At 39.4% G+C, this 23,738-nt stretch overlaps 1 protein-coding gene across 10 annotated transcripts in view; it reads left to right on the top strand.

The window, feature by feature from the left end:
* The window catches only part of ZMYND11 (zinc finger MYND-type containing 11), a 129,176-nt gene that overhangs the window by 74,185 nt on the left and 31,253 nt on the right, over positions 1-23,738 (top strand). For 6 of the 10 annotated variants that reach the window (XM_041765561.1, XM_041765558.1, XM_041765554.1 and 3 more), the window contains exons 3-5: positions 7,275-7,434; positions 14,211-14,255; positions 16,845-17,006. In XM_041765561.1, coding sequence (XP_041621495.1) covers positions 7,275-7,434; positions 14,211-14,255; positions 16,845-17,006 — 367 coding nt within the window. The remainder of the gene's footprint in view (positions 1-7,274; positions 7,435-14,210; positions 14,256-16,844; positions 17,007-23,738) is intronic. The other 4 variants (XM_041765560.1, XM_041765559.1, XM_041765563.1 and 1 more) reach the window with 2 other exon arrangements.

Here is a 23,738-nt window from a genome sequence, read left to right as displayed (position 1 = left end):
ATGGATGCATTCATAGAAACATATATTCTACCAATACTGAAATAGGAAGAAACAGAAAACCTTAAGACCCATAACCAGCAAGGAAATTGAAGCAGTAATCAGAAATCTCCCAACAAATGAGTCCAGGGCCGGATGGCTTCCCAAGGGATTCTACCAAACATTAAAGAAGAATTGATACTTATTTTTCTGAAGCTGTTTCAAAAAATAGAAACACAAGGAAAACTTCCAAACTCATTCCCCAACTCAAAGACCCCACCCACCAAAAAACGAGAATTACCAATATCCCTGATGAACACAGATACAAGAACTCTCACCAGTATACTAGCCAATAAGATCCAACAGTAGTACGTTCCAAGGATTGTTTACCATGACTCAGTGGGATTTATCCGGGGTTCAACATCCACAAATCAGTGTGATACACCACATTAATAAAAGAAAGGACAAGAGCCAGATGATCCTCTCAGTAGATGCAGAAAAGGCATTTGACAAAATACAGCGTCCTTTCCTGATTAAAACTGTCTGCATCATAGGGATTGAGGGAACATACCTCAATATTATAAAAGCCGCCTATGAAAGGCCCACAGCGAATAATCATTCTCAGTGGGGAAAAACTGAGAGCTAAGATCAGGAACACGACAGGGATGCCCGCTCTCACTAGTGCTGTTCAACATAGTCCTAGAAATCTGAGCTTCGGTAGTCAGACAACAAAAAGAAATAGAAGTCATCTGAATTGTCAGAGAAGAAGTCAAACTTTGACTCTTTGTGGATGACATGATAGTCTAAATGGAAAAACCAAAAGACTCCACCCCAGAATTGCTGGAGCTTATACAGGAATTCAACAAAGTGGCAGGATATAAAAACAATGCACAGAGAAACTGTACTATTTTATACCATTATTTTTTTTTTACCGACTTTTTCCCTTTTTTAAATTGAGTTATAATTTACAAATAACATCTTAGTTTCAGGCACTCAACATAATGATTCAGTATCTGTATATACTGCTGACCCTTGAACAACAAGGGGTCCACTTACACACGAGTATTTTTTTAAGATGGGATAGTACTGCAAACGTATTTTCTCATATGATTTTTCTTAATAACCTTTTCTTTTTCTAGCTTATTATAAGAATATAATATGTAGTCCATATAACATGCAGAATATGTGTTAACTGAGTGTTTATGTTATCAGTTAGGCTTCTGGTCAACAATGAGCTATTAGTATTTAAATTTTGGGAAGTCAGGGTTGTATGTGGATTTTTGCCTGTACCAGGGGTTGACACTCTTAACAATTTGTGTTGTTCAAGGGTCGACTGTACTTTGATCACCACAATAATTCTAGTTAATATTCATCACATTGCATAGTCAGAAAAATTTTTCTTGTGATGAGGACTTTTAAGATCTATTCTCTGGGCAACTTTTGAGTATGCAATAAGGTATTGTTAACACCATGCTGTACATTTTCCCACACGACCTTTATTTTGTGGCTTAGAGTTGATACATTTTGACCCATTTCACACACACACAACCACCAGTCTGTTCTCTGTGTCTGTGAGCTTGGGGGGTGTGAGAGTGAGTGTGTGTGTGTGTGTGTGTGTGTTTAAGATTCCACATGTCAGTTAAAGATCCACTGGAGAGTTATCCATGTTGTCACAACAGGCATGATTTCATTCCTTTATGTGCCTGAATAATATTCTTGTGTGTGTGTGGTTTTGATTTGTGTTATTCTGATGATCAGCAGTGTTCAACTGCTGTTAGTCTACCTGCCGGCCATCTTCATGTCATCTTCGGGAAAGTGTTCATAGGTTCTGCCATTTTTTAATTGGATTGTTTTTCTCTTGGTTATTGAGTCGTAGGTCCTTTATATGTGTTGGGTATTAACCCGTGTACCCTGATTTTTTAAACATAATATGTCTTAGAGCTTACATTATTTTAACTATCTATAGCATTGCTTCATTTTTTTGATGATTATATAATAATTCTTGGTATGGCTGTATTATAATTTAGCCAATCCCCTAACACTTATGTTCAGATCCTTTCTGGTCTTGTTGTGAACAATGCTAGGATGGCTTTCCTGTCTTGTATATATATATTATTTCATACCTGTCTATCTATAGGAGGAATTTCCGGAAGTGGAACCGCTGGCTTCAAGGTGTACATGTTTCTATGTTCAATAGACGTTTGCTCCCAGGGGTGGCGCTCATTGACACGTTAACATGTGACATACCTTCCGCCAAGCCCTGTCCCGGTGAATATGACAGATACAAAATGTCATTTTGTGGTTTTTCTTACTAGATAGGATTTTTAAAACTATATTAAGAATATGTAGAATTTAAGTTAGGCCTTTTGGCTACATGTGTTACAAATGTATTTCCCAGATTAGCATTTGTGATTTTTTTAAATATTTTATTTATTTATTCATAAGAGACAGAGAGAGGCAGAGACACAGGCAGAGGGAGAAGCAGCCTCCAGGCAGGGAGCCCGATAGGGGGCTCAATCCGGGGTCTCCAGATCAGGCCCAGGGTAAAGGCAGGCGTCAAACCACGGAGCCACCCAGGGATCCCAGCATTTGTTATTTTAACTTTGATTATCATGCTGGTTTTCTGCTATATAGAAATTGCTATATAAATATATATAAATTTTATGTAAATTTTTCAGTCTTTTCTTAAATCACTGTGGCTTTTGTTTCATCTTAGGAAGGTTTTTCTCACACCATGATTGCTCTCCCATATTTTTCTTCTAATAATTTTGTGGTTTTCCTTTTATTATTTAAATCTGACCTATTCAGAATTTACTTAGGGGTACAGACTAAGGTAGGACTCCATCTTTATTCTTTTTCAAGTGAGTGAGCCCCTTGTCCTAATGTCATGTGTCGTTTGAACGATCTTTCCCCCACTAATTTGAAATGGCACTTTGGTTATAATCAGTATGTGAATTTTGGTCTCTTTCTGGACTTTGTGTTTATTCCATTGGGCTGCTGTTCATGTACAAGTTTAATTATTTTGGCTCTAATGTTTTAAAATCTGATATTATGGGCGCCTGTGTGGCTCAGCAGTTGAGCATCTGCCTTTGGCTCAGGTCATGATCCTGGGGTCCCTGGATCGAGTCCCGTATCGGGCTGCCTGCAGAGAGCCTGCTTCTCCCTCTGCCTGGGTCTCTGCCTCTTTCTCTATCTCTTATGAATAAATACATAAAATCTTTTTAAAAAAATCTGATACTACCCTGAAAGAATTTTCTTGAGAAGTTCTTTTTTAATTCTACACAGAACTTTAGAGTTAACTTGTGCCCTTTGTGGTGACACTTAAATTATCTTAGAGGCAATTTGGATTTTGTTGTCTTACATTTAAATATTAGGCATGTCTTTCCATCTGTTTATTTTCTCTTGTGTCTGTTACAAGCCACAATTTTTTTCATATAGACCTTGTCATTTTTTCTACTTACCACTATGTATTACTGTCTTTCTTATTACTGTTATAAGTAATCGAGGTCTTATGTTAAATCTCTGGTGTTTTTGGCTTGTATATTTGAATGCTATTAATTTTAGTATATTAGTTTGTATACAGACAATTGATTACATTATTTGGTTATTCAAAATAGTATGTCATCTGATTTTCTTGTGTTTTCTGGATATGTAATCTGCAAATAATGATCACTTTAAATCTTTACTAACTTTTACACCCATTTCTTTATTCCAGCTGTGCTGGTTATTACCTTTGACAAAGTGTTAAAGACATCATTGAGTATTCCTGATCAGGTTAAGGAAGTATTGATTCGTTCCGTTTTGTCAGGGGTGGGCTGTTGAATTTTACTAAATGCCTTTTAACACATACAGAAATCATCATGATTTCTCCCTTTTGATCTATTAATGGGCTGAATCCTATTTCTAGATTTCTTCATAATAACAAATCTTCGGAGAAATCCTGGAATTAAACACTTGGTTATGGTATATTACTTTGATTTTTGAATGTATTAATATATTAACATCTGTTTTATATTAATGATTGATATTATTTTGTCTATTGAAATATTTAGGATTTTTTTATAGTGTTCTTAGAGGACACTAGTTTTTTTGTGCTTTTCTTGGTAGGGGTTTGTTACCAATTATTATGCTAGATTCCTTGCTTTCCTTCTTTATTATGTGCCAGAAAAGTTTAAATCACATTAGAGTTGTCTGGCCATTAGGAGTTTGATAAAATTGCCTTGTGAATATATCCCTAGCTGGTGTTTTTCTGAGAAAGCTCTTTGCCAACTTCCTCTATTAGTTTCTTTTGGAATTATCCATTTTAAGTATTCTGTTTCTTTCTGTGGTCCATTTTTGGTCATTTATATTTTCCTAGAAAATTACAGTGTTTATCTTCTATTTTTGTGCATAAATGAACAAAGTAGTTGCTTATAATTATTTTAATTTCTTTGTTACATATGGCTGTGGCTCTGTAGACATTTCTAAGTTTATGTTTTTGTGCTTTGTGTCTTCACTGTTGATTAGATTAGCTAGTGATATGTCTGTTTTTCCCTTAGAGGCTCTTGGACTAATATTAGTTTTCAGTTGTTGTTTTTTAAATGGCACTGCTTTAACTTTTATGTTATTGTGCTTAGATTTTTTTTTCACTTTTTAGATAACCTTTTTGATTCACTAGTTTATGAGTTTTCCAAAAATAAGGTTGTTTTTTTTGGAGGCACCTGGGTGGCTTAGTCAGTAGACATCTGACTCTTAGTTTCGGCTCAGGTCATGATCTCAGAGTCCTGGGATCAAGCCCTGCATGGGGCTCTGTGCTGAACACAGACAGAGTCTGCTTGAGGGTCTTTCCTCCTCCCTCTCCCTCTGTTCCTTCCCCTGCTCACACACTCTTCCTCTCTCTAAAATAAACAAGTGAGGGACCCCTGGGTGGCTCAGTGGTTGAGTGCCTGCCTTCAGCCCAGGGCGTGATCCTGGAGTCCTGGGATCGAATCCCACATCGGGCACCCTGCATGGAGCCTGTTTCTCTTTCTGCCTGTGTCTCTGTCTCTTTCTTTGTATCTCTCATGAATAAATAAATAAAATCTTTAAAAAAAAAAGTGAATAAAATAAAATGAGTTTGTTTTTGTGTCCAGGTTTATGCTCAACTTTAATGAATTTTTCTTGGACCTGTTGAAGGTATGTTTTGAGTTTCAGAATAAACTTAACTAGATCTGCCTTGTTAATTAGGTCTTCTGTATGAATACCTAGTTTGTCTGCCTGGACGTTTTTGTGGCTGGAGAGAAGTGAAGTCTTATAATTCTGTATTCCTGTCAATATTTCCTTTATTTCTCACAGTCTTTGCTTTATAACAACCTATGCCCTGTGTGTCTTTTTTTTTTTCTTTAATAATTCTTGTCCTGGATTCCAGTCCTGTTCACTGCATGTCAGTCCTGCTTTGTTTGGATTGCATTCTTGTGCCTATGCCCGTTCTTGTGCAGTTTCTCTGAGGCATGTGAGACATGTATCGTGTAAACCGCACGTTTTTGGTGTTGTGATCAGTCTGTTTCATACTGTGGAGTTTAGCCAGTTTGTATTTATTACACATTGGTTTGGGTCCTGTCATCATATGTTCTATGCTTTCTGGTCCTGTTTTTTTTTTTTTTTTTAAGATTTTATTTATTCATGAGTGACATGGAAAGAGGCAGAGACACAGGCTGAGGGAGAAGCAGGCTCCCTGAGGGGAGCCCGAAATGGGACTTGATCCTGGGACCCTGGGATGTTGTCCTGAGCCTAAGGCAGATGCTCAACCGCTGAGCTACCCAGGCGTCCCATGTTCCTGTTTCTTTTGGTGTTTTTATGTTTCACCACATAATGTGTTTTTTTTATGAGTTTCTTCAGATGGTTACCTTTGTCATTTTAGGTGGTATACTTCACTCTTGAGGTCATTTCCATGAACAGTGAGGACATTAGGACATATTGACCTCGGCCATCCCCCTAACCCCCTTCCCACACTGGAGTGGATGATTTCTGCTAGCACTGATTTCATACATCGGACTGGAGCTGCCCCCAGCTTTGTCCCCTCTGGGTCAGTCAGCTAGGACGACAGAGTCACGCATCCAGTTTTCTCCCGCCTGGTTGGTGGTGCTCGCACGTAACTGTCAAAGCTGAAGTATGCTCCTCCCCACCTCTCCTTCTTAGCCCTCCCACTAACTGCATTGACAGAGCAGAACCTGTTAAAAGTTTATGATCTCGTAAAGAGAAAACACTTATCTTCTACAAACTGCACGTATATCAGTCCTCAGCTGGGGTTCACCACTTTTCTTTGTTGACAAGTACCCTTGAATTTGGAAGCTGGTTCTATGATGAACTCTTGCATTTCTGAAATGATTTGTTGTGAATGCTTTGATACTGAAATGTCAGATGAATTTGGTATAAAAATCTGGTGTGCTGGTGAATTTCCTCAAGGACTGTGCACATTGCCCCCACATGCTGCAGACGCAGCACCTCTCTGGCGGCTGTGGCTGGCCAGGTTCGCCTTGTCCTGTGTCTTGTGTCTGGATGTCCAGTGGCTTCCTGGTAGAGGGTGTTGGGATTTGAATGGAAAGAATGGGAAAATAGCACTCATTCAACCATATCTGTAACATTTTATTTCCTTAAGAAACAAGCTATGAAGCAAATATGCCATCACATTAACATGAGTTCATAGAATTGGTGAATACAAGGGACCCTGCAGCAGCATTCTCTGTGGTCCAGAGTATGTTTGAAATAATACACTTTTAAAGATTAAATAAAACACCATGTGACATAAATCAGGGAGTCGTGTATGCATTAGTGATCCAATCCAAAGTATATTTCATTGAAAATCACATTTTTGCCTTATTGATCCCAGCATACGTTCTCGTTTCTTTATGTCGACAGCCATTCATGTAATTCTTATCCATCCTTTAGTGTCCTTTCCTGAGTTTTGAGTCAGAATATTTTATATTCTGAAGTCTTGTGGCTAGAGATGGTAAAATTCTAAATTGAGAATTTGCAGAGTGGAAGTTCATGGCAATTGCTCCAGAGGCCAGAACTACATGTTAGCCTACAATCTGCTAAGTGATTTTTTTTTTTTTTTGCTGATTAAGGATTATTTTGAGCAAGTATTTTTCTAAATATACAAATAGAATTAAGGTTGAAAATAGCATGATAATTAAACTTAAGTATTCAGGACTCTGTTTCTTCAGTACAGCCTCAGAAGAACAAGCTGTTTCAAAGGAGAAAGAAGTCGCCTCTGTTTATTTATTTATGTGTTATGGAGTCCTAAGGGGTTTTTAAATCTGTTTTTCCTCTGTACTCAGGTATATGTCTCGAGTCCACGGTATGCATCCAAAAGAGACCACCCGTCAGCTGAGCCTGGCTGTGAAAGATGGTCTCATTGTCGAAACCCTAACAGTGGGCTGCAAAGGTTCCAAAGCTGGTATTGAGCAGGAAGGGTACTGGCTGCCAGGAGATGAGATTGTAAGTATATTGTGTTTGATCAACTTGCAGGTGTTGACTTTAAGTCTTTAAATGTTATTTAACTACAACCTATAGCGATTCAGTTTTAGAAGTTTAGGGATAGTTCAGTTCAGTGTTTCTTATTAAAGTAAAGGGCCTACCTCGACAAGATGGATAATTTCCTCCTTCTTTCAGGGAAAACTTACTCTACAAAGAGCCTACTTCCTCTGTCTAGGTTACCGTGAATCTGAAAAACAGAACACGTAACTAGTGTTTTTCTTTAGTAAACGTTAGTACAGATAATGCGGGATCATGGCAATGCCATCCAGACAGAGGGAAGGGGAGTCTGTCTTCCCCAAGAAAGCTGCCCCCAAGCTGGATGTCATCTGCGTCCAGAGCCACCTGTCAGGGTCCCCTTGGACGGTGTCCCCACTGACAGTGACCATAAGCCTGTTCGGTGACACTCCAGCAGAAATCAGGAAAGACAAAGTTAATTTTCTTTCTATTTTGCCTACTTTTTACTTTGACTTCCCATCTAAGTGAAGACATTTTAATCTTTTACTGTATACTTGTATACTTGGGCACATAGAGAAATGGATTTGTTTTTTAGGTAAACATTGGTTTCATGTGTAATATTTTAATATTCCTACCTTTATTTGCCTTTGATATTTCTAATACCTTGATTAGGAAAGTCTTGATTTTTGCTAAGGAATATCATTTAAAGATGATAGGTTTCAAATATAATAGATACAATTTTTTGGGGGGGTGGTTTCTGAAAGAAATCAATTTAGTAAGTAGGTGTTTTGAGAGTGTTTATTATGGATTCTCTAAAATGATTTAAAAATGACAAAATCTTATAATTGGTTCTTTGTGGGGACATTTCCCAAGAATTGTGAATTGTATTTCCCTTTCCGGCTCTATGGTGGATGTGCCAGCACATACGCTCGCCGTCAGGTGTCAGAGCAGGAAACTGACAGTACGTTTTCTGGGGCAGCCGGTCCAGGGAGCAGCCCCAGCATAAGTGTTAGAGGAGTTGTTCAGTTTTAACCCTGTGCGTATCAGTTTAACACGTGCCTTCAAAGTTATAGGAAAGAAAACTCACATTTTCCACAAATAAAAAACATGGAAGAAAAGACGTTTAATTTCACTGCTACCATTCGATCTGTGTGCACTAGAAGTGCTTGAAAACTTAAGTGAGAACGTTTCTATTATAATAATATCTCTGTTCACTTCCTCTCAGAAAAGTAGAGCTTTGTTGCCAATAAAGAAACTTTGGGTGCCAAGTCCTAATAATTAGAATGTGAGGTGATCTAAACCTGTCTCCAACCAAACGTTGATCATTGATAGCTTATTATATACTGAGAATAATCCAGGTAATAGAAAATTCTAATCCCAAACACTTGGAAATTTACAGACTTAGTATGGAAGGCTGTCCTAGTAATTAACCCATAGTAAGTGCAGCTGAATCCACAGCATTTTCCATGCAAGAGATTTTACCTCTTACCTTTTAGGATTGGCCTTCCCCTCTAAGCTTTCTTCCTCTTCAGGTTGGAGTTTCTCTCTTGGCTCCCACGGGCAGTTAATGAGCTGCCCCACGTTAACTGCTACGTTAGACTCTGTGTTCTGTGTTTAATGTGTACGTGTCCTTACTGCACATATTTATAGCATCCTCCCTTTTTCTTTTTTCAAGATGAAATTTTATATACAGATCAAACAACCAGTATACAAGTTCTATTAATTCTGATTGGTTCTTTTTTTTAAGATTTTATTTGTTTATTCATGAGAGACAGAGAGAGGCAGAGACACAAGCAGAGGGAGAAGCAGGCTCCCTGTGGGGAGCACGATTGGGACTCGATCCCGGGACCCTGGGATCATGACCTGAGCCAAAGGCAGATGCTCAACCACTGAGCCACCAGGTGTCCCTCTGGTTGGTTCTTACAAACATTTTTTATACTAAGTATGCATGTTACAACTACAACTGGGTATACAAAAATTATGCCTAGTTTATAAAATAAGTACTGCAAGTTCAGAAGCAGTGTAGTGTGGCAGGAAGAGGTCAGGTCTTACATGTTAATAGAGTTTCCATTCCACTTCACGCATTTATTTTGTTGTGTGACCTCTGATCCTCATTCCTCGCCAGTAATATGAGCCTATTAATATGTATTTCACTTGATTAAGGATTAAGTGAGATTATTTATGTAAAGTATAGAACCCTGTACTCAAAGCAAGTTTTGGCCAGCAAAGAAATATGCTTAAGAAATGCCTATATATAGTGTAGCAAAAGCATATACATTCCTTACTAACCACACAAGCAAAATTCTCATCAGGGTCTTTTTACTTTTTAACCTGTATCTTCAAACACGAGATTTGTAAGGAGTTTTCCCTGAGACACTGGATTTGTTAGAGGTCTAGCTATGAAGTGATGAGATGGTGTGTGTATCTCAAACCCGTGACAGGGTTAATACCTGCTCCCAGGGCTGCCATGCTCCCGTGTTTGTGCACTTATATAACCCTAGAAGGACACATGGCAAATGAGTGGCCCAGACATGCGGGCCACTCTGTATGAGGCCCGTTCTGACCCGCACAGCTCAGGAAGTGCACTCAGCCCCCACTGCCAGCAGCGTAGGGCAACCAGATGTCACCCCTAGTGAAACCAGCGATAGGGAAGGGCCCCCTGTTCTCCCTCACACAGAGGTGTTCTGTGGGCCAGAGACCGTCCCGCGTGCTGGCATTGCAATCTGAGGCCCTCATGGTTTCTGCACCTTGTACACGATACGATTCTCTGAATATTGAGTCCTTAAATTGAAAGAAACACGTTACTCATCTTGTTGACTTGACTTTCTGACTCACTACCAAGAGGAGAGGTTGTCTAGATATACATGGCCTTGGGAAGGAAAAGGATAAAGTTTCTTGCTTGCTCATTTTTAAACCTTTAATTGGAAGTTAAAATACTCTTTCCTTGGGAAGTTCTGTCATTTGAAAAATCGGTGGTAAAGCTCTTCTTTTCCTTCTATAATCTATAAAATTAGGAGCTGTAGCTCAGAAAAGGGGAAAAGCTGATCTCCCTTGATAAGTCCCCAAGGTATATTCCTGAGGTACCTTGTATCGGCACAGAGATGGGACTGCCATGTCTTTACTGCCATTATGGTGGGACGACGAGGTGCCCTACGCCACTCCATGGTAGCTGATCAGGAACCTGTTGGTGTCACGTTTTTTATTCTACCTCCGTTGCCTTTTCTCCCGATGCTTATTTTAAAAAATTGATACAATTGAAAGATACACATACCTCAAACATTATTCCTGTTAAACCTAGCTAGCAGTCACGTAATAAATGCCTAACGCTAAGTCACAGACTGGCCTCCATGGCACTGAGACTCCTTCTGCCAGACTGGAATGATTTCTAGACATCTTGGATTCTGATCCCCAACCACCGCTAGAGCTCTGTCAAAGTGGAGATTCATTGGGAGAAAGTATGACAGAAGTAGGCAGTGGATAAGCATCTTCATGGTGGTATTTTAAGTTGTGTCCGTTTGAGAAAGCAGAATGAAAGCCACAATTATTAAAAATGAGGCAACTCTCAGTTTTAAATGGTTTGCTTAAATATTAGTCATCAAAGCAGCACAAGTATTGGTATGAAGCCACTTTACAATGGCAGTCTTGCTGAACCTGGGAAACACTCTTGTAAATTTCTCCAGTTCTCCTGCATTTCCAGACTTGTGTGACATTAACATTCACTCAAAGTATCAAAAATTCTTTTTGAGATGGTTTTCAGAGCTTTCAAAATTATCTCAGTCAAGGCCAGTAGACCCAGTGCACAGAGTGAAACTTGGTGGTGTGTGACCGTTCAACGTGTCATTTTATCACGGTTTTTTTCTTTTGATTTTTTTTTTTAAAGAAATATTGCATGCTTTCATAGATGGCTCCATCATCTGCTTGCGCTAGAGAGAGGTGCATGGAGGTCTATGCTCACTCCATGTTTGATCTTCACATCTGGAGAAATTGATTTCTTGGGCAGAATTTTACCATTTGCTGGGCTGAGTTTGGCATTTAGTAGCTCCCTTTGTAGTAAACACATGTTAATTTCTTAGGACTTAACACTTCTGACTCTGGAGGTGTTCACTAGACATAGGAAGGTCTCGTAAAAGGGTTGAGGGTAATCCCGTAGGGCAGGCAGCCTTGTGCTAGGGATCATGTGCAGATAAAACATCAAATATGTGTTTCGATACTGACACAGTTACACTACTGTCTATTTCCATGACTTCCTGCTTCCTTCACGGCTCCTGACACCAAGCTTTGACGGCCCTGGTGTTTCACAGATGCATTTGATCTGACGCTGACTGATTTGGTTAGCAGCGTAGAGGCTGACCTCAAAGCGCACAACAATGGCAGGCACTGTGAAGCTACTGTTTTTACTCAGCTCCCAGATCTGGACTAGGGTCCCCTTTCTTATTTCCCTACTGCCATCTCAGAGTCAGTGCATTTGTAGAGCAGCCACCCGGTGACCCCTGGCGCTGTCACTTCAGCCCTTCTACTAGCTCTGCTGCTGGGGAATCAGACGCTCCTACACACAGGAGCTCAGGTTGTGGCTGCTGCGCCCTGCTTCAGTCTGAGTGGTTTCTTCCCACAGAATCCAGCTGGTCCTGCCAGTACGCAAGACATCATGCTGCTTTTAAAGTCAGTCTAGGTGAAAAGATAGAATTCTTTATTTTTGCTTTTTCTCATTTATTTAAGGTTTTTATTTCAAGAAGCATAATTAATGAAAATACACATTTTGTGGTTTCTTTGAAGAGATCACATGTTCTACTGGGGATATAGGGATTTAGTCTTAATTTACAGAGGGGCAAGATATACACTTTCCCCATCATTCTGTTTTTCCAGATTCACCTGTCTAAAAGCAGCTGTGGTTTATATACCTCTTGATACTTGGCTAAGTTCACATCTTTTAGATAAGAGGTAGGACTGCATCTGTGTCTTTTCCTTCAGAAATCACACCATTATACAGCCATGGCAAGAAGTGTTCTCTTGATTTGCTCTTGAAAAAATATTAAGAGAGGCTGCTGAATTCAAGCAGCTTGACTGTCTTAGCCCGTTTCCTAAATACAAGTATTGAAGTGAGAAATGCTTTTTAAGTTTAGATCTTTACATTTTTGTGCTTTAATTGTCATAAATTAATCAATCATATGTTTTAAATACCCTAAGTGCAAAACTTATTGCTCCTTGGATACCACTGATTGTTTTTAAGTGAAATGTATTTTACTACATTTATGCTAATTATGTGCACATTTCTTCCAAAGATCCATTACCTGTCTTAGATGCAAAGATATGTACAAAGCCACTTATTTAAGAAGTAAAGTATTAAGTGTGATTATAAACTAAAAATCAATTATACTATGGTTCTATGTGTATTCAAACTGTTGTGTACTTAGAAATTATTTTTGATTTGGTAAAGAATTTTCATTCTATTCACTGAGTATTTTGGGTCATGCTATCCTGTTATATTCTGTTCAGCTTTGATTGACTGGTTTTGTATGCATGTGTGTGTGTGTGTGTGTGTGTGTGTGTGTGGTTCCTTTTTTTCCCTCCTTCTGTCTTATTTCTAGTTTACCAAGCAGTGTTAAAGTAGTTTTATTTTTAACAAAATAATTAAAATTATTGGAAATATCTAATCAAATTCTTAGCTCTCAGTGATTAATTTTGCATTGTATCTATGTTAAAGTACCACATCAAACACATATTTGATAAAGTGAGATTTATCTGCTAATTCAGTGTAAGTAGGGGAGGACTTTAAAAGTTAGTATCTCTTCTGAATGTGATGAGGGTGGATTATAGTTTGGGAGACTCAGTTGCAGACATAGCCCTCCCAGTGAGCCCTCTCGATGCGGTGCTGCCTCTGAATCAAGTCAGCAGTATCTCTGGCTCTGTCCAGCTTACAGAAGTGCTGTGTCAGCTGTCTCAGGAACTTAAAGTTGGGAGAAAGAAGCTCGCACGGGCACTGTTACAAACACCACGTTGTGTTTGTGCGCTATAGCAGGCAGATTGTCTCATTAACCAGCAAGCGTTTTGTGAGTTTTCATCCTTACAAATCCCTATAAACGAGGCACTATTATTTTGTTCGTTTTACAGATAGAAAATGACCCACAGAGAAGCTAAGTATTGTGCCCCAGATCACAGAGCCCATGAAGGCCGGAGCCAGGATTTGCACCAGTGTGGCTCCAGTCTTAACCAAACGCTGTCCATGGTGATGGATGTAGGTCAACGGGCTGCTTCTAGATGGGGGACGGTTTTGTTCTAGGTTCTGGACACAGCTGTGTGAACCTCACACTGTGGTCAAGTATTGAGTTTACCATGTTCACATTCATCATTCCCAAGTTTAAAAAAAAAAAAAAGAAAAAAAAATCCAGCTTCAAACCAGTTTCAGATCTAAAAGACATATATTCATGGTCTCATGCAAATTTACGATGGCATTGAATTGAATTTATCAGTAAAATGTTTTCCTAACATCACTGTAGGTTTCATGGCACATGAATTCTCTGAATTTTCTCTTTGTCCATTTGTAGCTTTTGTGTTAGTGTCAGAATTTCCTCTTAAACTAGTAATGACTCTTGAGTTTGCATGTTACTGTCTTTTCATTGATGATTAGCACATTCATAGATTTTCAACTGATATCATCTACAAAATAATGTAAGTTGTATAGCAAATAATAGTTTGTGTACAAAATCCCTTTAGCTCTGTGTATTGCCTGATTTGAGCAAAGTTGTAGTAGAGAGACCAAGATTATTTTGTTTTTATTTTGAAAGGCCTACAGTATGCAGCCTTTCTCCAGGACAGCAGCCCCAAACAAGGTGAACTAATTTTGCACTATGTTATTTTACTTTATAATTCTGCCTTTTTTTTTGTATTACATTTCCATCTTTTTTTTTAAGGCTATCTTAGTTTATTCTTGCTAGAGTTATTCATTAAAATCATACTGTCTTTACATTGCTTCTAGTCTTGGATTTTATGCTAGTAGGTTTGCATTTTTAAAGCTTTCTGAAGTATTGGAGTGTCCTTTCATATAATGTGCTGTTGACCAGGCTCTGTCTAGAGTAGTTGCTGACACCTGGGAAAATCCAGTAAAAATGCATGCTTATCTTTTTGGCATACATTAAGTATTAGTCAAAAGTCCTATATCAATGGATTCTGTTTACTAAAAGACAAACTGTAGGCAACTCTGCCTATAACAAACATGCTTATATGATTTATATCCATAACAACATTTCCTGGATTAAAAATCTATTAACTTTTGAACTTGACTTTTGCATTTGTGTGTTCTGAGCAGCTGCTGCTGTCGTGAACAGAATGAACAGCACATACATGCTATTGTATGAACAGGTTTCCACGTATTCCTCTACTTTTACTTTGTTTGAGTTATACTTTCATTCTTAAAATCGTTGTGGAGAACTTCACTCTGGTGAAGAGAGATGCACTTCCATCTGCATGTCTCAGTGGGATGGAAAGAAGAAGGTCAGAGGAAGGCAGGAGGTACCAGAGATACCTGAGCTGTGTGCCAGTGGTATGCTCTCCTGCTGCCTTGTCTTGACCTGAGTGCCTGCCATTTTGAGAATTAGAGGAAGATGAATTACTGCAAAAAAGAAAAGATCAAATGATGAGGGATGGCAGTTTCTTTTGTTCATAATGAATCAAATATAAGCCACCGAAATCCTTGAAGATGTTTCTGAACAGCTGTGAAGAAAATATTCTGAAAGGCTCCATTTCGAACTGGGAAAGAGTTTGGTTAATTAAAAATCGAACAAACTGTGTTATCCTTACTGAAAACCAATTTGTCAATAGTTTATGAGGCAAACTTATAATAGCCAAAGTGCAGCTTCCCACATGAGCCCTGTGAGATGGGCGCCCTCAGTGACCATTGTCACGGCCATGCACCACACACATAGTCTGTGTCCAACTTGGTGAGCTTCGTTTCTTCTACCATGGGCACATCAGGGTTTTGTGTTAAATCAGTATCTTAAGTACTCTGACTGAAATCACTCCACCAAAGTAAGTTTGCAGAGTATCTACATCTTCAGCAAATAACAAGAAATAGTCATGCCTTTTTATTACTTTTGTCAATATAGATTTTTTTTTAATAAGAAGCAAACCAAAAATTTACATTTTTGCGGAATTAGTAATGTCCTCCAGCCATGACCCTGAATATGGGTAGGAAGACATGCATTTGGGAGCATAAGTGACTCTCTTCTCCTTTGAAGGCCTCTCATGAGGTCAAGCAATGACAGGTTTGGACCTTAGGTACCAAAGGGGAGTCAGTGCTTCCTAAACAGGGGCCAGGCTGAAGCCCATCTGTTGGGGGAGTAACTGACCCAAGTGAAAACATAAAAAGTGCCCAACCTCAGAAGCAGACTGTAGACAGTGATTTATGAAAAGAAAAATGACGGCGGAGCTTATGCCTGGACTTTCAGGGTCCCTGTTGAAAGTGGCCTTGATTGCACCACGTGTGGGCTTGACCCTTGTTCATTCCTTAACCACATCTGCAGAGAAAGGTGGAGAGTTAATCCATCACTCTTAATACAGGTATTTTTTTTAATAAAAGCAAAGAGTGATATTTATGAGGAATGAATTAATGAATTACTTCTAAATTAAGACAACTGATGACATCTTTCTGTTTCTTGTGAAATGGCATTGGCTGTACAAACACAGAGTGTAACAGAGAATGTTTAAGAGCACCTGCCCTTATGCTCATTTGTTTCCAGGGATAGTCCCAATAAGAAAACAGGCCTGCTGCTTTTTTGTTTCATTACATTTATGGTAATGTCCTTTGGAGAATGTGATTAAAACCTTAGTTTCACATTTTCAATTTATTTTTCCAAATTCAACAGACCCTGAAAATTTGACAACTGTCAGAACATGGACATTCTGATTAATGTTATTTTCAATAAAGCATCCAATACCATGGATGAGAAGCTAAGAATAGTGAGCATCACCATTTATTACTATTCTCTCTGTTCTCACAGCGTGCTAAGTACTTACTGTATTTTGTTTAAAGCGCAGAACAAAACAGAGGTTTGTTTATTGGAAATATGAAGTTATAGGTGTTGGTTTAGGGTATTCAGTTTATTGAAGAAATTATTCCATAGATTATATTTTAAAAACTGAAAGATAACATTAGAACTGGGATTGGCTCTGGACTTGCTTCATTTGGGCTGGTTTTACTATCACATCACCTTAAAATATTCTGATTATTAATACTGTTTAGGAAAGAAATTCAAAATTTAAAGAAGCAAATTTCTAGGTATTTTTCCCTCTTGTTTTAACACAGTAAATGTCTAAAATTGTTTTTAATGCCTAACTTCTGATGGACTTTAGTTTCAATTTTGTTCTTAGTCATTGCAGATATTGACAAAATGTCATACAAAATTATTTTGTATTTTTTGTAGGACTGGGAAACAGAAAATCATGACTGGTATTGTTTTGAATGCCATTTGCCTGGAGAGGTGTTGATATGTGACCTGTGTTTTCGTGTGTATCATTCCAAGTGTTTGTCTGATGAGTACAGGCTTAGAGACAGCAGTAGTCACTGGCAGTGCCCAGTATGCAGGGTGAGTACCTATGAGCTTTCATGTGCTGGTCAGAGGGTTGGAATTCACTGATAATAGCTGTGCAAGATACCCCAGGTGGGCGTGCCAGGTGAATGGATGATGGACTGGAGGGTGGGGGTTATCTGCTGAAATGATGGTGAATGAACACAGCACTCAGCGCAAACCCCAGAACACCTAACATATTCAGGGTATGGACCGTAGAAAGTTCCAGTCACATAAAAATATGCTCTCTGCCCTGTCACACTTGCCTCTGGATTGTGTGACTCCTGTCATGGCTAGCCTTTGGAAATCAAGGAACACCAGGTTCGCTTCAATCCGTCCTCTCCACTGAGAAAACACAGCCAGCAAAAGGCATGTTGTTGGAAAATTTTGTATCTACTTCCCATTTTATATCCATGTAATGTCACCTTTATTTTTTGTCATATCATGGGTTAGTTGATTCTTCACTTGTATTTTATTTGGAGGGTGGAGGGATGGGGCAGTTGTCTCTAAAGCATTCTAATTACTTAAAGCAAAATGAAATAGTCTGGTAGGATAAATAGGGACTTTACCACAATTATTTTCCTTCCTGTTACTTCCCTAGTGAGAAGTATAACGGACTGTGCTTGTTGGCTGTAGAACGTGGTATGTGTGCGTACAAGTGATGTGTGACGCCTTCAGAGTACATTGCATATGGCGTTGATGGTGATTAGTAAGGGGTTATTTTATTGCAACCTCTGTTGTTTTGTATTTGTATTTACTATGATCCATATTCGAAATCACACAAGTTGCCTAGGTTACTGATGGGCTCAGTAGCTGAATATACTTTGTATTATTCAGTTAAATATTTGTTAATAATGTAAAAGAGTTGTATCTTCATAATATTTTCCTTCTTTAGTTTGCATCTTAAATAACCTGCCAGGATGATGAGCTTCTAGTATTGTCTTAGTAATTTTGGCTTAGTAATTTCTTAGTAGACTTCATCTCACCACAACTGTACACTTTCCGTTTATTACCTAGGTTCACTTGATCTGACCAGCACCACTGTCCACACTCATGAAATACCTCAGTGTACTTCCCCTCAGTGGTACTACTGTACAGCCTCCATGTATTACCTCAGTGTACTTCCCCTCAGCGGTACCACCGTACTCGCTCCGTGTATTACCTCAGTGTACTTCCCCTCAGCGGCACCACCATACACGCTCCGTGTATTACCTCAGTATACTTCCCCTCACCGGCACCACCGTACATGCTCTGTGTATTATTACCTCAGTGTACTTCCCCTCAGCGGCACTACTGTACAGCCTCCATGTATTACCTCAGTGTACTTCCCCTCAGGAGCACCACTGTATACCCTCAGTATGTTACCTCAGTGTACTTCACTTGGTTTAATTGGGGGTGTGAGAACTGTATTAATATTCATATTCTTATGGATTTGACTATGCATTTTAAAAACAAGTATCTGTTTTCTTATAACAATTGACACGAGTTATTAATGAAATCTGAGGAACAATAGCAATGGTAGTAAAAATACAAAAGAACTGGGTTGCTGATCAGCTAGGAGGGATCTGGAACTCAGGTAGTTGCTGACAGGCAGGTGTCTTTACAGCCATAGCTTTCATAGTACAGACTTTTTTTTTAATATCTAGACATATCTTTTTTTAAAATTTTTTTAATTATTTATTTATGATAGTCATACAGAGAGAGAGAGAGGCAGAGACAAGGCAGAGACATAGGCAGAGGGAGAAGCAGGCTCCATGCACCGGGAGCCTGACGTGGGACTCGATCCCGGGTTTCCAGGATCGCGCCCTGGGCCAAAGGCAGGCACCAAACCGCTGCGCCACCCAGAGATCTCCATAGTACAGACTTTGAGCAAAAACACTAGGTAGGACTTTTGAAGATGGGTTAAACTGTATTGTGGATATTTTATATTCCTGAGAGGAAATTGAACAATTACATTTGTAAAGAAAATGTCTAATGCTACTTTTGTAGGAATTCACTGTCAGGTTGTCAAGTCCCATTTTCCATGTGTTTGCTCTACTTTTACTGACCAGATGGTTTTAGTTAAATTTCAGAGAGTTACCAGATCACATAGGAACACGGTAGCCGCAGCGGAGCTCAGTGCACCTCATCTGTTTTACTTTCTATCCTTTGGTTTTCCTTTTGTCCTTGTCAGTCTGGACTTGCCCATGTTGTGAGAGAGTTAAGCTTGCTGCGGGGATGCGGAGTGAGTAAAAACTCATGACTCCACACTGGTTTCGTAGAGCAGGAGTCACTCTGGGAGGCTTAGAAAGCCTGCGTCTGGGTTGGGGATGGGGAGTTTTATTTTGAGCTTTAAAACATCTAAAGAAATAGTTGTTTCTGTGTAGGATCTGTTCTATCGTTTTAATCTTTACAGTCAAGAAAAAGATACGTGCTTAGCGGTTCCTTTTCCGGGAGAAGGGGTAATAAGAATCTTGAAATTCTAATGAGATTTTAAATATCTTGTAGTTGATTTGTTTTTTTAAACAGCATCAAAACTTGAAGTAAAACCATTTTTGTGATCTAAAAGGAGATCTAAATGTTCTTGCACTTAATGAGCCAGAGAGTCTATAGACTGGGACCAAAGAACGTGGTTGCAGATCAGAATAGTCTCTCCAGTCTCCTTTCCAGTCAGGGCTTAGAAAGAGCGTAGATGAACCACTTACACTCATGACGGATTTTGAAGATAAGATGCCCAGGGCCACATTTCAGTGCAAGTTGAAACAGTAGGTGGAAGTCATCCATTACTACCTAAACTTGAGGATTTCTGGTATTTTACAGCAATTGGAAGACTTTTGTTCCTATTATGTATACTCTGTCCACTCTGGCGATGAAAATGTCCCTGAGAATTGGTCTCCATCAGCCAGCAGTTAGCCTTATCCAGATTTGCTTCAGTTCAAGCAGCTTTGTCTCCTGTATCGGACTACCTCCAGATATTTTAAGAAGGCAATGATAGGAAGTTTTCTATATTTAAAATAATTTTATTAACATTCATAATCTCAAGAATCTCACGACCCTGAGGATATTTCTTTGGAATATCTGCTTTTCTAAAAAATAATTAAACTGTAGAGACACAATAGATTGTTCTAGAAAAGTAACCTTTGAATGTCATGTTAACATTTTGCTCTGAAAAATATTCTAGTAATGTACTGTTTAGCACTCTTAACACGGAACTCTCCTTCATTACAAAAAGGGAGGGAGTTAAAATTATTTCTTTTATAGTTTGCTATGAAAAATTCAAATAATTTAGAGAAGGATAGGTTAAAAATGATATTTCCAGAAATTGTATGACACAGCAGGTGGATGTCCTCACAGACCCCTCCCCGTGTGCGTGTGTGTGCGTGTGTGCCCATCCATTTGTTCTGTGTTTGCATAACTTCACGCACATGACCGAATGTCGTGTGTATCAGCACAGGTCAGCACTATCCCAGGTTTCTTTACAAGGGTGTTGCCTCAGTTTACTTCCTCCTGATGCACATTCCCACCATCCCCACTATCCTGTCTGATCAGCAAGATCGCGCTGAAACTCTGTCAGGGGACTTGTCCCGCTGTGCCCAGAACCGTGACATTCGAGAGCAGTCTTCTCACTATGAGTTACTTCTGTGGGCAAATGAAGTTTGTATTTTGTTATAGTCAAGTGTATTTGAATTTTATATATGCCTAAAATAGCCGTGAATATTTCAGGAAAAAAATTTAGAAAATCATAACCTTTAAGTGAAATAGCTTTTAAGATTTTATTTGTCTAAAAGATAAATCTGTAATACACAGTGTAGTCAGTTGTATCTTTTAAAAGGAAAGAAACTTAACATATAAATAACATATTTATGTCACTCTGTGTGATCACCTTCACAGGATAAGTTTATTGAGGTAGAATTCATAAATTTAAAGGATGGGCACATTTAAATTTGTGATAAAAATCACCATATTGCCCTTTAGAAGATTATACCCGTTTATGCCAACATGAAAGTATTTCTCAGGTCTTTGTTACAAGTGTAATGGGATACAAATGAATGTGTCATTTCAGTTTTGCTTCATTTTTATATAGTTTTTGAATTACAAAGTCACCTTATCCTCCGCGCTTCGGTTACGGAAGGCAGGCCTGTGTGTGTGCATAAGCCTACGTACGTGTGTGTGTGGGCACACACATGTATGTGTTCGTATGTGTCCATGCATGGCTGTCTGTGTGTTATGTGTGTGTGTGCATGTGCTTGGATGTAGGACTAGGGGTTTCTTTGTGCATCTGTGTTGCATGTACACGTGCACGTGCATGTGGCAGTTGCATTGTGTGAACATATGCTGCGTGTCAGTGTTCCTGTCCGTGCCGGTGTGTGCTTGCATACATACGTATGCAGATGTTCATGTGTGTGCATGCACCGCATGCTTTCTGGCCTCTACTTCTGCTGGTGAACATCATAATGATGTTTGGTGATAACGTTTTGAATTTTTTTTTTTTTTTTAATATATGGACACACGGATGTTTTCTGAGCTACCCTAGGATCGCTCCTGGGGCCAGTACATGCTCCCTGGCAGACCTTTCTGTGGGGTTGGAGTGTCCTCTCCCCGCTGCTCTGTGGGAGCCCTGGGCGCATGTGTCCAGTGGGCGTGCGAGCAGGCTTATCAGGCTCACGACCCGTATTTCTATTTGGTAGATAACAGAAATGAAGGAACTTCACTGTTTTTAACTAATGCTAAACCAGGACACTGTCGCCATGAGGGGCCACCTGGAGTCGGATGGGTTGGCCCCGACTTGTAGATGTCAGCTTAGTTCTGGGTGAGCTATGTGGAGTCATCTGCACTGTAACTTCTGTTTGCTGAGACAGCAAAAAAAATCATGATGAAAGCTATTTCTTGAAACTCAAGATAGAAATTTACTTGTGAATCCATTTTTCATTCTTTTTGGTGTGTAGGCAGTACAGGTCTTTTTAAATTTCCAAAGTAGGGAGGTCATTCATTTAATGTTCAGAATGAATAGGACAAAATGGTAAATGAACCTGTTTTGAAAACCTGTCCTTCCTATGTCTACCATGAAAGTGTAACTGTCCTTGCCTTCTGGTCTGTTTCCCTCTATCAGTGTGGGAAGTTTATTAAAACATTCACCCTGAATGTAGGTAAGTCAGATTTTAACCATATTAATGAATGTAGAATGAGATTTGATTTTTAAATAGAAGTAGAAGCTTTTTAGTTTGTTTGTTTTATGGTAGACAAAGTATTATTTTAAAAATACAAAATGAACAGTAACCAAATATATTTTACAGCTTTTAAAGCCAACTGGATCATATTTTTATACTCATAAAAAACAAAATTACTTTTGAGAAGATCTTTTTCTTTTTTGGGGAGGCAGGGGAGATCTTTTTCTGAACCAGGTCCTTTCTGAGGCTGCTGAACTCTTCATCACAGGCCTGACAGTAGGAAAAGGTGACGGGAATATTGTTCCAGCCAGAGGGTGTTACAAATTAGATCTAGCATCTAAAACTATAAAATCTCATGTATTGTGGTCTGACCTCTTTATAAAATGACCTGGACCCAAACAAGACAGAACACCACACGTTTTCTGCATTGTCTCCCATGATGAGTTTAACATCCTGTCAGAAAGCTTGGAGTTGGGTGTGAAGTGTTTTGGGTGGTGGTACATTATTTGTTCTTCCTGATGTATCTTTTGCTGAATGGGTGAATTTTAATTAAACCTGACCTTTTACTCTGAGGGTTAAGAGATGATAGTTGAGCCAGTTTCTATATCAAAATGGTTCCAACTTAATCTAGAGACACAAATGCTCATTTGATGTTTCCAGTATTGATGAACTTAAACTATTGACAAAGTGGGCACAGTTACCTTTTATTGTCTCTGCAGATGTCTGCGGTAGGAGGGGACAAGGTGGGAGGGAGGCCGGTAGTGTTCCTGTGGCTGATGGCCTTACGGAGCAGAGGAGAAGACCCAAGCCCTGGGGCGGGTACCCAATGTTCAGAAGAGAGTGGGGAAGCACATCCCATGGAGGAGTCCCTGCTGCCCAGGTGTTTCCAGTCTTGTTCTGTAGTGTCATGTAGGAGAGAAAAGAAACAAGTCGATGTGAGGCCTAAGACCTGTGTTCCATAACGTGTCCCTGGATGTCCCTTTCTTGTTCTCCCACCCATGGAACATGCTCAGAGGAACCCACACCCCCCACAAGGGCGTCTGATGTCGGGATGAGAGTCCTCGACGTGCAGAGCACCCCCCTCTCTCCCTAGCTGGTAGTTGAGCAATTTCTTTGTGAGTATGAGGATGTAGTGGGTGTAGAAATACGGCCTCTTTTTACCATTCCAGTCATTTTTGTGGCATGTGGAATTAATTTGAGACTGTGCTTTGATACGTCGGCTGCTACAACACTGATTGTATCATCTGAACTGAGGCAAAACGCGTTGCCTCAATCAGACAGTCGTAACAATGAAGTGTAGGGACAGCTGGAGTAACGTTCTGTGCTGTTTGTGAGTTGCAGTCAAGTAGTCTGGAAACTCTGCGTCGGGGTTTCTGGGCTCCCGTCCCAACTCGGGAGGGCCGGGCTCCAGGAATACAGCTCAGCATGCTCTTCTTAGTTTGACTCACCCTCTGACCTCCAGCTTTTACCTGTAAGGAGACAGCGTAAGGGAGGGTTAAAACTTAAATTGTAATCCCTTTAAGTACAAAAAAAAAAAAAAAAAAAAAACTACTGCCAGGAAGTCAGGTGCAAATGGCTCTGGGACTTAGGCCAGAGCCACAGG

The sequence above is a fragment of the Vulpes lagopus genome, chromosome 8 (assembly GCF_018345385.1).
Source record: "Vulpes lagopus strain Blue_001 chromosome 8, ASM1834538v1, whole genome shotgun sequence".
NCBI lineage: Eukaryota > Metazoa > Chordata > Mammalia > Carnivora > Canidae > Vulpes > Vulpes lagopus.
The sequence above is the reverse complement of the archived record's forward strand: the minus strand, read 5'-3'. Positions and strand labels throughout refer to the sequence as shown.